At 35.0% G+C, this 18,422-nt stretch overlaps 1 protein-coding gene across 2 annotated transcripts in view; it reads right to left on the bottom strand.

Annotated features, from left to right (window-relative positions):
• Positions 1-18,422, bottom strand: part of DLC1 (DLC1 Rho GTPase activating protein) — a 213,829-nt gene that overhangs the window by 155,447 nt on the left and 39,960 nt on the right. For both annotated transcript variants that reach the window (XM_021533628.3, XM_021533541.3), the window contains exons 3-4: positions 7,168-7,317; positions 4,556-4,696 (exon numbers count right to left, since the gene is read on the bottom strand). In XM_021533628.3, the coding sequence (XP_021389303.1) occupies positions 4,556-4,696; positions 7,168-7,317 (291 nt within the window). The remainder of the gene's footprint in view (positions 1-4,555; positions 4,697-7,167; positions 7,318-18,422) is intronic.

Consider the following 18,422-nt stretch of genomic DNA (forward strand, 5'->3'; position numbering starts at 1 on the left):
AAGAAACAGTATTTGAATTAATGTTGCACAGTAAGGCTATTTCTCCCCGATGCTTACCAGATTAACTTTCAGTTAATTCAGTTTGTCTGAATGAGTAAAATAAGAATTCAAGGAATACTATAACGGCAGAAAAATTTAGAAAAATTACATGAGGACTTTGATAAATAAGCAAATATAACATAAAAGGATAATTCAGAGATGTAAATCTACCACCTTTCAAGTTGCATGACCCACTGCTAAAGATTTGTCAGCACAAGTGCACTGACATATTCTGTATGTGTTTGCATACCTTAAGGTTCAGTGAATTTAATATATAAACTAATGTAAACATTTCAAACCCTTGGAATAATTTGATAATTCTCTGTCATTAATATTTAATTTTAAATAAAGGTTCCCTTGTACTTACAATAAATTTTATCTTCTTTCATAAATTAAAAAAAGTGCAGTTAAATAGCAAGAAACTTGAGCTCTTTCTTAATCTACAAATCTCAAAATTTTTTTTCACAAAATGATTTGCCTTTCTTCAAAAGGCTCATATTTTACAATACATGATTATGAATCAAAAACACATTTGGTTAAATTCTGTTAGTGTATATAAATTAAAAGTATGCAAATCTGCCATCTAGATAATACAGGGTTTTATCCCAATTCAGTAACAAGATTTGTGAAAGTGGACTCCTGAGCTCATCCAAGGCTTCAGGGATACCAGCAGCTATGCCTGAAGCCCATTCCACTGCTCAGCCAGACTAGGTAATATTATACTTGCAGGCATAACTGATGTCTTAAATCACTTTGAGAATTGAATGCACCTTAAATGAGTCATTATAGCTAATCTGAAAAACAATCTGTTCCTGGGTACCAGCTATTCTGGTGATAATAGATGCCTGATTGCCTTTGTACAGTGTGATTAAGGTTAACTTGGACACTATTGAAGCAGGAGGGATAAGACTGCCAAGACAAGGAATAGAAAATAATCATGGCTGTTTTTTTTCACCTGAACAGAACATAAACAGGCTTTGCAGAGCTGATGTTCAAGGACAAAATTTTGGCCACAACTTTTATGCCTTAGTTGCTGCTGTCCTTTAGCCAATTTTTTTTGTACAGAGGAAGTAAAAAAAAGACAATGATAATAGATTCAAGTTTTCCTTAACCGATTAGCTTTTAACTGGGAATTGGAGAAGGATATGGTAACTTGCCTTTAGTCATTGAAACACATTGTAGGTAATGTAGTCTCATATTTTTTTATAATAATAAAAAATACATTTAAAAAAGAAATAATTTCTGGTCTTTATTGTTAAGAATATTTTAATTGTCCAAATGTATAGCATTGGTTTGTAGAAAGCAATGTCATATAGAATATTTACATTAATTTCTCTACAAATCCAGACAAGACACTCCCTTTCTTGTGTGTTTCTCATGGCTGCTGGGGCAAAAGACTGTTGATTTCTTATTTTTTTAGCCTGATTTCAACTCTCATGTGATTAGTGCTAGCCAAAAGTATCTCCTCAATGTTGATATACAAAACTCTTTGTCTATTTTGGAGACTGATTAATAAACCCCCAGAACATAAAAATGTGCCATTTTTCACTTTTTGCCATTTTTTCACATAAAAATGTGATTTTTTTTTTCTCTGTAAATGTAAGTAACATAAAGATGCCAAAACCATTTCTTACTGTCCCATCCTAAATTATGTAGGAAATATATCTGTTCAGTCACATGAATCCTTGTATTTGTGAGGCTTGCCCAAATATGCACCTTTCCAAATATGTACAATTTGTGGCCCAAATACCATATTGGTCAAATTGTGCTATTTCACCCTGACCATGAGATATAGCAGTGGCATCCTAAATTTAGGATGGAGGTTATTCAGCTCTATGCTTCTCATAAGCCCAAAATACCAAGTACATCTGCATATCAAAAGCAGATGCTGCACCCTGTAGAATCATAGAGAAGCCTTTCCACAATGCTCTGTGGAGAATCCTGTTTGTCCTTGTCATGCCTGTGTTCAGTAAGGAGTTCTCTGGTGTGTGCTTATACATGCAGATATGAAGTGTACACAGGCATTCACACTGACAAGAATGGGTTTGACTATCCAGAAGTGAACCTTCACAACATGCTAACTTGTGCATATATATATATATGCACAAGTGCATAAGTGCATATATATATATATGTACAGCTTGTGGATATATATAACCTTAATTTTATTTAAAATTATATCTACTATTAATTTGCATAGAATATCCTAATTGACACTGTATTTTAAATTCAATTCTTGTTTAACATTTTATAAAATCTTCTCATGAAAATTTAAATAATCCTACTCTCCATAAACCAAGAAGTGAATAATTTCCACTAGGACTATCAAACCAAATTTTGCTTATGGATATCCCAACCCATTGTGACACTGTTTGAAATTGTTTTGGTTTAAATCTATATAAAGCTGAATGAACATGAATGGACATTGTTTGTCTGTACATAAATCTTCCATCTATGAGCTATATCCTGTGTAGTTAGTATCTTTTACAAGTTCTTTATCAGGAGCTGGATCCAAATTCATGTCTCATTGCCCTGCCTTGGTATTCCCCCTACCCTGGTCTACATACGATGTGGTGTTTAACTTTACAGTCTCACTTTGATGCAGTCAACTGTTTGCTATAGTTTGTTTAAAAATACCACAAATCATTCCATAATATAACTAATCACCCTTGCACTCCTGTTTACATACTATTAATAAACACAACAAAAGAAGTTGTCCTTGGAGACTAAGCATCTGGAATCCTTGGAGAGCAGCAGTTACAAACTCCAAAAAGGGAGCAATATCTTTGGAACAGTCCATTATCATTAAAAAGTCCCTAGGTGAGTTTCAAGTGCAGAATAATTTTATTCCTATAGCTATTCTGACAAAATAATCTACAACAAAATTCAAATCAAAACTAGAAAAACAAAAACAAAATAAAAAAATTCCCCAAACCCCAAAAACTGCAGTTTCTTTTATAGACAGAACACCACATTGTGGATTTTCAGAGGAGATCACTACATAGATTGCTACAGAGTAGGAGGAGTTGTGACTGCAAAACTTTAGAAGACAGTTGTGTTTGGAGCAAATTTAACTTCACTTATAAAAAAATTATAAAATGATAAAATAATATTTGCATATATGTTCAGCATGATACATTAATCACAGCAAAAGTCAGAAAAATACTTGCTGAAGCTGAATGAACACATAATATCTAACTTCCAGGAAGTGACCCACACTTCTGCAAAGCCAGGTGTCAAGAATTCCCCAAATACTAGCAGAGAAACCGAAATGTAAAAGGGACATTTAATACCTTAAAAAGTGAAAAAGTTTCTGTGTTCTTCTCAGCATCTGGTAAAATAGTATATCACCTTCCAGAATAACATATGTACTTATTTGAGAATTTGTGCTGCTATGTATGCAGTGACAGAGTGCAGAGCTCTCTATTTGCTATAGTTATGCACTGATGATAAATTACAAGTGAATTTATTTTTGTACAAGTGAACAATCCCAAATGTAAATGTTTATTAGAACTTCTGTTAGCCACAATCAAAGGCATTAGTTAACTTGCTATTATTGTAATGCAGTAAATGACAGGTGGCCTCTATTTTACTTTTTATAGACTTGTTCTAAACATATATTTATGCTAACTACACTTTTTATTTTAATATTTTATCCCAGATTTTTCGCTGTTCTGGTAACCAGAAGCATTTCAATAAGTGAACAGATGGAGTAGGAGTTATGCAAAGACTTTTCAGCATAGGCAAAACTTAGAAGTCTAGATTTCTATGCTTCTTGAGGCAGTGGAAACAGTAAGTTCAAGAGGGAACAGATAATATACCAGGAGTTTCTAGGACATCCAAAAATTTCTGCACATGAAAGCATTATGAAGCATCTTTTGAAGCATTATGAAGAATTCTTCAAAAGATAGAAAATAGCAAAATAAAGAGCCATGCTTCTCATAGTTCTGTGTATCTATGAATGAGTATAGAAGGAGGTTCCTTGCCATATCTGAGCTCTCAGGCCAGGCTTTCCTCACCACCTGGCATGCACTGGGACCAGCAGAAAAGTGTTGCTGGCTCAGAGGTTCTCCTCTCGTCCAAATTTTGCCTTAGAGTGACACTCTCAGATCAGTAGGGCAGTAGATACCTTCAAGAGGACCAGGATAACTGGGTTTGGACATCATAAATCAGCCACAATTTTTCTCCAGCAGCACCCTTCATGAGATTTAGGAAATGTTCTGAGTGATACCACTTCAGAAAAACTTACCCTTCTAAATAGCAAAGCTCCTTTAAATTATTTTCTCATATAAAATCTCAGCTTATTGCAATCATTTGCTGTTAATAGTGTATTTTTAAATATGAAAATTCTAGTATTGTTTGCCACTAAAATGGCCCTTTGAGACCATTTTCATTTTTTTTCTCAGTGTCACACACTTTCTGTTGTATAATCCAAGTAATGAATAGTATATTTTTTATTTCTCTTCCAAACTGGAATCACGCGAGAAGCTTAAAAAAATATAAACTTTGTACTCACCCCAGCCTTTGGTTTAGCTCCAGAGCTGGCTACTGAAGAGGGAGATGATAGGTCAGGAGTGTGGATATTAGAAGACAAGTTGGTCTGTGAGTGATTTACTGAAGCAACATCCACTCCACTTTCAGAACCAGATTCAACATCCTGCAGAAAAATATTGCAAGTCTCTTTAGTAAATGTGAATGTGAAATAAAATCACATTTCTGCTAAATAATGGAAATATTTAGGCAAGCTTACTTAAATACATATGCTTGCTGTCTTTTTCAATGTGGCGATTTGCATTAGCTGCTGTTCTGAAATTATAAATCACAACTAACATCAAAGCTAAATGGTAGAATGCAAGTAAGAAAAATCAGTTAAGGGATGCAGAAGTTTGACATTTTTCTCTGATATTCAGTATTTCCTGTGTGCTCCCACCTTCTGTCTCTGCAACAGTGCAAGCTAGTGAACATCTGTAAGCCATTACGCAGATGAAATGACTTCACCCTCCAGCAGTTTATACAATTCAGAGGTACAGCTCCCCAGTTTTTTTGATTCACCAGACACTTACCAGCCAGATACCATTTCTGGTTAAAATGCCCTTACTTTTAATGACACTGATTACATTCCTCTTTCTGAGAATAAAAAGAAGATATATAGTATGTTTCATTGTTGAGGAAGTAAAAATTTAGTGCATGCTTGATTTACTGCATAGGGTGAGGGCAAGGCATTATGCTGTTTGCAGATAAATTATGACACTGCAAATGTGTAGAACTAGCCATATACTGCCAGGATTATTAGATGAGGTGCATCCTTCATGAATACAGCTACACAGTATGCAAAAATATCTCCTGAACCCTTCATCCCAGAAAACTCCGTGCAGAAAAAGCCTCAGTTTCCTAATGCCAGGCTCCTAGAATAGGTGAAATATGGGGCAGAGTCATCTTAGGGGTTCTGCTCCTGAACTGAAAAGATACAGCATCCTTTGATTCATTAATTCCAGTTAAGAATCTGTCTGCCAAGCTGAAGCTGCCTATATGCCATGTGAATGCGCGTGTGGTGTTCTGAAAAGGGTTAAACATTTGGGACAAAGCTGGACTCTAGGTAGGACCATGTATTTGAATCAGATATTTCCTGCCAGTGAGTCATCTGCAATGTGAAACACTGGGAAATGCAGCAGAGCCATGGAGCAGCCTCTGTAGCAGTCAGTTTGGCTACAGCTGCTTTCAGAGGTTTCTGGTTAGCAGAGCTGCCACAGTACAGAGACATGATCTCTACTGCATTACCCAGGGTTTTACATCATATTCAAATGACTTCTTACTATAAAATAAATATGAGTCTGAACTCAATACCTATATATCTTGAAAACCAGAGCTTTTTATCTTCTGGTCCACAACAATCAAAGGTTCCTAGATTCCTAGGAAATCATTGTCCATAGATAGCATATATTCCATGTTTGATATAAGCTATCTTTCTGCAGAGTTGCTTTGCAGCATGGAAACAGATACCACCTCTGATTATAAGGTAGAGTTACTCATACAGATTGCCTCCAGTCCCTTTATTGGTGCAAGAAATTAGCTAAAGTGCTCCATGGATTGGTGAGACATCAAGAACAGATGTCAACGTTGTATTTCAGGTTTCCTGTGTCATCAGTGTGTTTAAGGAGATACTGCGAGAACACTGACATTCAGTGGGAAAATGCTTAACGATGGAAATTGAAATTATGTGATTTCCTCTAAAAATAACACATTATATAATTTTTAGCTGATCAAACCCAGTGAAATACAATTTTTCTCACCTACAGACCACTCATTTAGCAACAATGAAATCTGGCTTTCAAAGGAAAAACTCCTTGTTATTTGAAAGAAAATATCACTAACCAAAACAAATGATACAAATGCTAGTCTAGAGATCATGGGACAGTGTTTCTCAGGTTTCTTGAATTGAAAAACAGCTGCAGCACGTGTGGGTGAAATTAACAGAAAGCCTGCACAAGACTACCTTGGATCAGCCATTTCATGTTCTTCAGAGTTAAATGTATAAACATTTTACAGAAAAAAAGAGAATACATCGGTCATATCTGTGAGCTGTCCCATCCTCCTTTGGATTACTCTCAGCAAAGAATGATCCTTTTAAGTGAATAAAAAACCCCTTACATTAAATAGTTCAAGTTCTGCCCAGAATCTTACTTTGAATGACAAAGGACTTTTTTGCCTTCCCCTAGCAGAAAGACAAGACCTGTAGCTCAGACTTACTTTCAGTTCTATGTAATGTCAAATGACACATGCTCATGTTCTGAGACTGGGGTGACCTTGGGCCTGTGTTGACTCTCCATTTACAATAGGTGATAATTAGAGAGCCAGACATTTTATGAATCTTGTTGATCTCCCTTTGTTTTATCTCAGATTTCTGAAGCTCTCATTTGTGAGAGGTTGCCAAAGGGAAATAATGGATGGCAATATTATTGCCTTCAAAACATGTACATACACACACACAAAAAAATACAAGTCAAATTCTTTACAAGAAGAGCTTTAGTTCTAAACTAAGGAGCTGAAAAATGTGAGGATTCAAAGAAAAAGGTGAGGCAAAAAAAGATCCTATTTATAATAATAATAATAATAAAAAAAATAGCTTACAGGTATATGTCTCCGTTTGTATGTTGGGGTGCTGGATGGGGAAGAGCCTGCGCTGAGAGCATTTTCAATATCCTGGTCAAGCTGGTCCAGTTTCATAATTAACAGCACCATTGAATCCAGTCGTGAACGATCTCGATCTTCTGTTATTTCCTATGGAACAGAAAATACAACTGTTAAATCTGAAATGGTACTAACTGGAAAGAATAACCTTAAAATATGAAAGCTCTGTTTCTTAATTTACCAGGAAAGCACACTAAATAAGAAACATAAATAATTTTCTATTAAAAAAATGCTGCTTTTTTTAATCAGCTTATTGAGTATTGACTTACTTCTGGAAAAAAAAAGTCTGTTATATTTAATATACATCTATTATAGCAATTAAAATTTTAACAGCACAATTGTTTGGAATAAATGCAGCATTACCTAGATACACATACTTTCAAAACAGGTACGGATTCTAAACACTCCCCAAAATGTTGACCCCAAATTAATTAACTTGATTGTACAAGTACAAATGATGAAGATTAATCTGCGATGGAAACAGGAGACAATTTCAAAGAGGCCATTTTCCAACTGCGGATAACCCTAACTTCTTTTCTTTGTGGAACTCAGTAGTGTAACTATGTTCTTCTGTCAATTTGTAGCAGAGATTTCTTTCTTGGTTGGAAATTCTTGTTACACATGAGGTACATTAGGGTAATAGTGAACACAGCATCAGACATCCTCTGACTGGAAAGAGAGCTGGATGAGGGGGTATTGACATCACAGCTTCAAACACCTAGTTTATGTGGCTGATTTCCTTAAGCTCTGTAGAAAAAGGAGGCAAAGCAGAGCCTCAAAAGTGCAACTGAAAGCAAGATCTTCAATTAGACGGACTAAATAATGCTCTCAAGGAGTTCCTCCCTTTCCCTTTTACATAGGGAAACATTAGTTAGATAACTAACTAATTTTGAGTCTGCCTCAAAATTCAGGACTCTGAAAAACCCTACTAGTTCCTGTATGGATTTTTATAATTTGAATTTAGTAAATAAAAGGTTCCATTAACTCACTTGAAATAATATTTTTTTAAATCCTTCTCAAGAAATGGATGCAAAGATGTTACAATTGCATAATTGTGCCCAAGGGGTAGGCAATATAAGTGTCCAAATTAGCCTTTTATTTTATAGTCACTAAACTATACAGAGTACTCTTTTTCAGGCTATACAGAGATTTCTCTTGGTAGGATTCCATTAGAAGGTTTTTTGTAGACTGCTTCAAAGGCATTGCAAAACATGAATTAGATGATTCCTGCTAGAATTAAAGAACATGTATAGATAAAATAGTAATATAAAACACAGTCTACATGATCTTTATAATGTGAAGACAGATGTGATGGTTATTGAAACAAATCTTAGGAAAGTAGAAATACAAATCTGCCAGTCCATAGCAGAGTTATAAACAATGTACAATGCAAAGGGTTTCTAAAAAAGCTGCTGAATTTGCAGAATCTCCTGATGACTTTGAACTGAGTTTAGAGTGATGGTGAGAGAATATCACCTCAAAATACCTTAGAAATCACCAAATGGGTTAAGTTGCACTTTCTTCCAAATTGAAAACACAATGTCGCAAATGATTAATTGCCACTGCATGGATCTTCATTTTAATTTATGTTAAATTGATACCTGAGTTTTACAAATGTCAGAAGAGTTATTTCATCTAATCTGCATGCAATTTCATCCATCAGAAAGCCCAGTGGAGCAGCTGAGTGTCTGCTAACAGAGTAGACATGATCTCCTTTGTGACAGGGGTCATGTTCTCCATGGTGAGCAAGACTGTTGCCAGTTCACACATCCAGAGGATGCCAATGCTGTTACTAAACTAGCTTCCAACACAGTTCCCTCACTTGTTTTCATTTCTATTGGTTTTGCTCAGAAATACACCACTGTAAAGCCTAATCAACCTAAAATTGACACTGGACTTAAAAAACAGAAATTCTTTGCCATGCCACAACAAAGGAATTGGTGGTGGCTGGATAGGGTTTTAAAGTTTGTTGGGTTTGGTTTTTAGTTTTTTTTTTTGTTGTTGTTTGTTTGTTTTTTTTTCCTTAGGCTAGAAAGATATGAAGTATTTCACTCAAAGACCAAAAAAAAAAAAAAAAAAAAAATCTGGAATTTTCCCCTAGCAAATTTTTTGATTCATCCTGTCGAAATAGTATAAACTTGCTTTGTAGGCAGCAGATTGAGAATGCTGAAGAAGAATGAAGAAGAATCTGCTGAAATGAAGAGTTGGAAAAATATTGCTCAAAGAGATACTCCAGCTTGACTTTACATGCTGGCTTTGCAGGGAAACACTGCTTTCAGAAAACAATAATATTATCATCATGGAATTTAGCTATTCTGTTTAGAAGTTCGAACTTTGTGGTTCTGGCTGATGTTCACATTCACATAAGAAATTTAACATTTTTACTATAGTTTCTGCTTTTACAACTTACTAAACAGCTGTTTTGCTGTGGCACTATCAATATGTATATATGCAAGTCTAAGTATCATACAAAAAATTAACGCATAAAATAAAAAAGATAATTTTGAGTTGGAAATTTATCGCAACACATCAAACAAAAATTATTATAAGAATAATTTATATTTAGACAGTTTTAGCCTTGATAGTCTCCAATGAATTTCCAAGAGCTTTATAACCTTCTTATCTTTTTTGTATCTCCCTTTTGTGTATATTCTGAGATTTTATTACTGATGTGTGATACGATCTATAGCCAGCAAGGTGTTAGCAATTAATTTATTTTCTTTTGAAAACACATTATTTCCTTTGCTTCCATTTTTTTCACATTATTTCCCACTGGTTATGTACCTTCCAAATTAGAATGCAAAAATATAGATTACATTTATAGAATGATATAGAAATCCTACCTTTACCATTATGAAGTCAAAACTTGTGCATTGGAATATGTCTGGTCAAAGAAAGCCCTTATAACCTTAATTTCTGCCTTTAGGCATTTGCATAGGGCAAATCAGGCATGCAGAACAAATATAAACAGTAGGTCAAACTCAATATGTTATTTGTCTGGAGATGTTATTTTTAACATGTCTCCACACAAGAAGGAAATAGTTTAGGTCATGAACTGGAAAAAACAATATTTCTTTTAATTTGTATCCTCACTGGTGTGATAAAGAAGCTAATTAAATTTGAATATATCCATATGTTTAGAACAGAAAACATTGTAAGTCTTCCTAGAATGAAGGATGCTTGAATTATTTGAATTATTGCCTAAATTATAAAACCCCAAATGCTTTTGCAAGGAAAACAGTCTACAAGTCCTGTTGCTATCATCAGCAAACAATGTTAATAGAATGAAAACATTTTTGAGAGCATGCCTGCAAATGAGATTTAGCCAGTTTTTTAGTTGCTTTTGTGAATTTGGAGCTCATATCATTATTGACAAGAATAACAGTACATTTTCCCACTATACACTCCCATGACTTCAAGTGCTTGTTTTTTTAATACCAAGTTGCTTTGTGCAATGTGTGAAACCTGGCGATTTCTGAATGTATTCTCTACACATATTGTAATTTTTATTTTGAGCACTTGATGAACAAAAAGCCCTATGTGAAGGCAGTATTAATCAGAGTATCTCTAGAAAGAACTTACTCCCTCCTTTTTATTTATGATTTCAAGAATTTAATACATTACAATTACTTTAACCAACTCAAACAGAAGAAACCAATTGAAGGGTATGACCCTAAATTTAGATTTAATACACCCATTCTCTTTTATCCAGGCATGGAAAAATGGAACTGGATGTATTTAACTTCCTTGCTGTCTTAAATCCTGTATTTCTCAAAGTGTGTTTTCACCTTTCATCTCTAGCCACTGTTTTGCATCACACACACAGTCTCTACTGCAGTCCCTTTTCCTACATACTTCTTTTGGCTGGGTAAGCTGAAGCAAAGGACACTTTTTGAAAAGGGCACTTTTGTTAAGTGCAAGGCCTATTTTAATTTTCATAGCAAAAATTTTGTACAGAAAAAAATGGTACTCAAAACTAAGCTTGTGCTCTTTCTTATTACCTTCAGGGGGATTGAATCACTCCCCTGTTCCCTGGAGGTTCTCCCTTTGAAAACATCTGCTGATTTCCAGATTGAGCAGACCCACCCAGTGCCAGTGTAGTCCCCGGTGGTTAAGGAAAGGAGAGAATATCCCACTCTAAACATCTCCCTGCTAGGGCCATCAGGGCATCACCTCCTTCCTGACACTCTTGTGTCATTTGCATTGGAAAGGAAAACTTGGATTTTAGAGGACAGATTTTTACACAATGGACAAGGTAAGCTGGAGTACCCACAAAAGAAAGAGATCATTTATTGAAAGACCTGGCTGAGTTTTGCCTGGTATTCTTCATCCGCAGCTAGCTGGACTGACTTAAAATCTTATATTAGTGCTATATATTTCAGATGGCATTAAATTACTCATTCTTGTCTTCTCTTGCTAAAAAAATCTTTTCTGAAAAAAGGAAATTTTATTATATATCACGGATTTAATACTATAAAGTTTTTCATGCAAACAAACAAATGAAGAATGCAAAATATACAGTTTTGGAATTAGTCTGATGTAATTTTCATCGATCTCCATTGGGCTGTAGACAAACTTTGAAAAATAGCTAAGAATTTTATTTTTCTCTAAATTTTATGCTATATTGTACCATATATCTGCCTATGACAGGGGATTTGGAGCTAGAGGCTCTTAAAGATCCCTTCCCAACACCATATGATTCTCTGATTAGAGTCCTATTCATTATGGAGGGATTGCAGGCAAAGAGCATTAAAACCCAAGATAAAGCATTCTGTTCCTTTTTTGACATGAGATACAAGCCTAGACACCAGAAAAATCACAGTAAGATTACTATTATAAATAATATTTGAACTAATAGAACAGACTGAAAATGGAACCAATACCGTAGGCCTACACTGGTGTACATAACACATGTAATGAGACATGCTCATATATTCCTGCAGCTATTCATCTACACATTCACACTTGCTGTTGAGAGAATAGCTTTGCTTCTCAAAAAGCTTCTCATTTTCCTTACAAGAACTTTAGATCACTGATCAGTTTTTCCATATATAAAGCATTCAACAGCACTAGTATACGTATGCTTTTTCACTTCTGTTAAACACACAAGTAAGTCATGTTTGTAAAAGTGAAGTCTTCAGAGGATTTTGATTTCTATGTAAGGTCCTAATTTTGATTTTCACTACTGTATCCTCAGAAAAATGTAAAGAACGCAACCATATTAGAAAACCAATCTCTGAATAACATGGTGTCTCAAAAAAACCAATGCGTTTTTTACTTCTAGGCAAAAATATGTCTCCTTCTGTAGAGCAGAGTGCTTGCAGGGATAGTGCTGCACTCTTGGAAGAAGAATAAAATGTGCTGAAAAATGACAGAGAACAAGAAATCCAAATATACTCAACTGCTAAGTTATAGCAAGAAGGAGATTGCAGAACTAGGAGTGAGGTGCAGCATCTCAATTTGTCTAACTTTTCCTAAGGTCTTTCATGTTGTCTTCACTGATACTGTCTCCTGAACTTAACCCAATTTCCATTGCAAAAACTTGACATCTTTCACATTCAAAGCCAATTTAATCCAAATTAATCCAAGCTTTCCTTTGTAGTAATATCCTTTCTACAGCTGTTTTGTTTTTTTTTTTTTTTTTGCCTAAACACATACTCACCCATAGACTATTTACTAACTTTAGGGGTTTTTTTGCTTTCTAGTTTTCCATGCGTCATGTCACCTGAGTAAACTGTCTAGCAGAGATGTTGTTTTAATAATGAAATTTAGCAATTTGCTATTGTTGAAATGGAAAATCACTCAAAAACCTTGGTGGAAAACAATCTGAGGAATCATTGTGGCACAGCTGTGTTAACTCAGCAGGGATGGGGCAGCAGTCACTCCTGAAGTAGTTGTTCTTGAAACAGAACAACAGCTCTGTATTAAAGAAAGTCATTCAGGATCACTTTCTAGCTAATGTTCTATTACCACAGGTAGCTATTAATGGAAAACATAGACTTCTCAGACTGCCATTACTACACTAGAATTACACCAACTTTCTGGGAATATTAATGCAAATAGTGGTGGCACTAGTTCCAGTAACTAAGAGAAACAAAAAAAAAATGTAAAATTAACCAACTCAAAATGGTACGTGTTGTCCAATGTAGAAGGTAATTATCTTATAATTTCACTACAATTTCATAAAGTATAAATGATGTATAAAATCCTGCTCTCTATCTTTGGAGTTACTTTTGATTACAGCAGCCAGTATGATGACATCCAGCTCCCAGCAGGCATTCCTGATTTAGCACCATACCAGGATTATGTCTTCAGAAATTTGCCAAAATCAAATTCCATAGAAACACAGAGCACAATATGAATGTAATTTCTGTTCACTGGGTGGAAAAAAGTATTGGTAAACATAATGTAATTAATTATGCTCTTTCCAGCATAAGCAGATTCAGTTACTTTTGAGCTTTGTTCTTCTTGGTACTTTCTAAATTAACATTGTAATTATTCTAAAATCACTTTTTATGACCATACTTTAATGATTATGACTTACAAAGTAAGCAAAAAAGCATATCTTTACCTTTACTGGACACTATTTCTGTTTGCTATGAGTGGAAAGACTTCTGCTATGTGGAGAATATTATAACAGTAATCTGAATACTAATTATTAGACTGGATAAATAATGTAATTAAATAAAAATGTGATGTTAATATGAGTGATAGACAACTGATGTTAATTTTTTTATTATTGAAAAAGTGCCTCAGATCTAGAAATTTTGTGCAAAAATGAACAAGAAAATACTTCAGTGATCGTTTCTTTTGTATTATTCTATAAATCAAAGACTGAAATGAGGAAAATGGAGACCATTTTATTAATCAGCAATTAAATCAGCATCATCGACATGAAACTTAGCTTTGATACATGTTTGATGGCATGTGTTTTACAAATACCCCAATAAGTGAATGGCTTTGTGCACTTACACTTTATATGTCTTTATAATTTATTGCATTCAAACATGGAAGCAAGAAATTGTTTACAAATGGAAAGCAAACCAAATAGTTTCTGTTTTGCACTGCCCTGAATACAGTGCAAAGGGAGCGGAGGAAGAAGAACAAATATAAAGCCTAGTTTGTCCTCCAGCTTACCAGTGAAAACAGAGTCTAAGGAATGCTTGGTATCTATGTGAACTCTATTACTGACACTCTACCCTGCAGTGCCTGAATTCAGAGCAATAGTAGTACTGAGCAGCCTCCTGAAATTACTGTAACTCTTCCCACAATTGCAATGGACTTTGAATCAGACATGATATGACAGACATGACAATTAAAAAAATCTCTGTACATTCCAAATAGGTGAGAATAGCTGTTGTCCTACATGGCTTTCCTGCTACCCTAGTAAATTAAGAGTTTTGAGAATACAGGTTGCACCGTCAACTCAGTCTTTTTAGATAAGATATATTTCATTCATATGATTGTGGCATCAATAAATGAAAAAAACAGCCTATTAAAAATATACAGCACAATGTCCCTGCTTACCTTAACAATTTGCATTTTATTAATGTGTGGAATTGTGTGGGGGTGAGGTGAAGGTGAAGATTCACCACTCAGTGTTTCAAGTCCAGTTAACATGTTACAGAAAATGTCCTTTATTCACTTTTATTTGTCCTATAAAAATCATAAAACAACCCTCATACAAGAGCAATGGGTTTAGCTGGTTACTTAACCAGAGAGATTGGTTGGCTCATTATCAGGAGTTGACTGAGAATTTTTATATCTTAAATGACAAAATGTAGGAAGACTTTGTCATAGCCTGCAATGTACTGAAATCCACCCAGTGCTTATGTAAGTTAATTAGCCATCTATATGGAAACAGAAAGGTCTGCATTTATCCTTCTGATTTTAGTAACCTTGCTCAGATTAGCAGTTTACATGAGAAATACACTAGACTTCTGTGGCAGACACAAACATTTTCCAATAAATCTCATATCTGGAGGAGGCCATTAGAAGAAAAAAGGAATCAAGGAAAACTGAGCTATGGTGCTCCAAAAGCATGACTAGATTATGAACACCTCTGTAAAGAAGCAAGAAATAAAAAATAGAACTTCAGGACTGGTGGTAAAAGAATGAGGGGATAAGTTCTCGTATGGAAATCTAGAGGATATAGGCAGGTGTTTCCCAACCATATGGAATCTCATGGAGCTGAATCAATCTTGTGTCTGAAAGGACACACAGGAGCAAGGAACAAAAAGTATCAAACCAGGTGCATAAGACCTACTTTAAATGTGTCACCAGTTAATCTGCTTTACTGCAGAAGGGTCCTACTTTGTTCAGTGGGAAAAGTATCAGAGCACCACATAAAAATAAAAACCAATAAAGTACTCTTCCCCTTCTTCCAGGTGAGAATGAGAAATTATTGTCTTAGATGGATAAAATGCCTAAATGCATTAAATTAAGAGTTAAATTAAGAATGGAGGCTGAAAGAAATGAGTCTATGTGATGAGATGTGGGGTGTTCTACATATGGCAAGATGTAATTATGATCTCATTGTCAAGATGGGCAAAATGTAAGACAAAATTTAGGGTGGTTGTTTTGTTTAGTTTTTTGCTGTGCTGCAAAGCTTTCCTGCACTCCTGCATAGACAGAGAGTTGTTTCCATGCAGAGCTGTTTGGAAATGTTTTTAAATATTTTGGTGCTACGTCTGGTTAGTTTCATCAAAAAACAATGCACTAACTGAAGATTTTTATAAATTCATGCAGAGACCTGGGACAATTGCTTGAAGAATTTCTTATTGTGGCAAATGTAGCAATTTATGATAAAGGCTGTTGCAAACTTGCAGAAATTATAGCACAGTCATGTTTTTCTTGTGCCAACATTTCATAACAGAGTAGCTGAGAATTTAAACTTTTCTCTAATAAGACTGAATTTGTTTAGAAACAGTGAGCTTCAAAATATCACTGTTTCTTTCAGAGGCAGAATGTTTTCTGCAACAAAACCACTGTAACAGATTCTCAGAATGCTACTTACCCTAGCATATGACTTGAGTGACACAATTGGATTAGTTAGAATCAGAGAATCATTTTGGTTGGAAAAGATTATTAAGATTATTAAGTCTAGCTATAAACCAAACCCCTTCAAGTCCACGACTAAACCATGTCCCTAAGTGCCACATCTACACATCCTTTAAATATCTCCAGGGATGGTGACACAAACACTTACCTGAGTAAGCATACAGCATATTGAGGGGAAACACAAGAATCTGAGAAAAATACATCTTTTATCCATAAAGTAGATGTGCCACTAGAACTAAGATGGATGAGGAAACAACAGGGAAAATCAACCACAAAATCAGAGAAGTAAGTGAGGTCTCTTGAATCCCACAAGTTACTTCAGGCTACTCAGCTGATTCTCTGAGATACTAAATATTAGGCAAAGACAACATTCAGGTAAGCAAGATATTATTCTGCATTCTTATCAGAATATTCAGAGTTTCATACTCTTAGGTTATAAGCACCCTGGGTGTATGAGATTACAGAGCTGTAAATTATTACTATGAAGGCACTGAAAATCAATCCATTCTCTTGTTGCCAGACAAACTCTAATGGATGTTTGCTACTGTATAGTAAATCCTCTATAAAATCTATATAAAAACAGTAGACAATGACTAAAAATATGCTTTCACCTTACATGATATTAATAACAGTTTAGTATTTCAAAAATCAGAGGCGATCAGAAAACAATTGCTTAACAACTTTGTACTTTGTTCTGTTTATAGATGTACTCCAAATTCAGTTTTAAAAAATAGATATCTAAATCATTATCTGATACATGTCATGGTTACACGGTTACTTTAATTTTCCCAATTCCTGGTTCTAACAAATTCCTGTTCTCTCATCTATTTACCCAGCCTACCCCAGTTCTCCTTGTACCCAGCACTGGTTTTCAGAAAGTTCCAGAAAGCTGCTGGGGGTCTACCTGAACACCGTCCCTGGGAAAGGTGTAGTGCCTATCAGGGTCTTCTGTGCAGCCCTACAAACGTCAGTGCTGGCCAAGGAAGACTAAAAAAGCCAGGACAAAAAGCTGTACTGAATTTTATTTTTTCTTGCAAAAAGCTTGTAATTAAATTGTGAAGTGATCACTTACTGTAACCTTGTTTTTTACCGGTGCGGTTAAGCTGATTTTACAGATATTGTCGGGTCGTGACATCTTCTCAAATGTTTTTCTTCAGAATACCAAACCAAACAACTTAGGGAGTGTGTACATAAGTAACTTTCTGAGGGTCTAAAAGAGAGGTGCATTGTCAAAAAACAGCAGCAAACTGCTGTCCTCTGTCTCTTAATTCACCCATTTATTCTTTAGCTTTGCCAACCTATGCAGCTGAAGAAATGCCAAAAATATTTTTTTATGTCAGAAGTTTGTAAGAGAACATGATAGCATGAGAAAAACCCTTGCTATTTTTTTATATTCAGAGGAAGAAATTTCAGTGTTTTGTTTTCTTGGGAAAGAGCTTGCATTTTCCCATGAGAAAATTGGATTGTCTCAGTGACAATTACCTTCTTACTAAATTACTTCTGCACGGTGAGATTTAAACTAAGGTTACTTTTGTATCACAATTCGCTGCACGCTGTAATTGGCTACTGAGGAAGTGGTAGCAAAACTCTTGATCTTGAATGGGGATAACATTTTTGTGAATAAGATGTCCAGGTTTGGGTTAATGCCCAATAAACTTGAAAGTTCAGGACTTGCCTCAATGAAAGTGTTTCAACAAAAGGGCTACAAAATTAGATGTTCATATCCGACTTCTTAGTTTGACTACATAGAAGCTTAGTCACAAGAAAAACAAGCCCCCCAAAACTGGAATTGGGATCAAACACATTGGAAGTGTTGATCAAGGAAATAGTTATTCCTTTTCAGCCACATTTAGAAAGATTCTAGATAGCTAAAAAACAAACAAACAAACAAAAAAAACCCCAACAAACCAAACATTGAAAAGCACATTTGCTCTCTCACTTTGAATTCTTAGCAAATAGTTATGAATGGTAATTAGAGGGTTCAAGAAAAATACAGAATCAAAGGAAGCTGAATCACCCTTTATATGTCACACACCATATCTTACAACTAAGATGTTTCCTGAAATAAATAACCAAGATGCTGAAGTCACACAAGCTTTTCTAAAATTCTGCAACAATTACTGCACCATCTCTAT

This window comes from Lonchura striata, chromosome 4 (genome assembly GCF_046129695.1).
Source record: "Lonchura striata isolate bLonStr1 chromosome 4, bLonStr1.mat, whole genome shotgun sequence".
NCBI classification, from domain to species: Eukaryota; Metazoa; Chordata; class Aves; order Passeriformes; family Estrildidae; genus Lonchura; species Lonchura striata.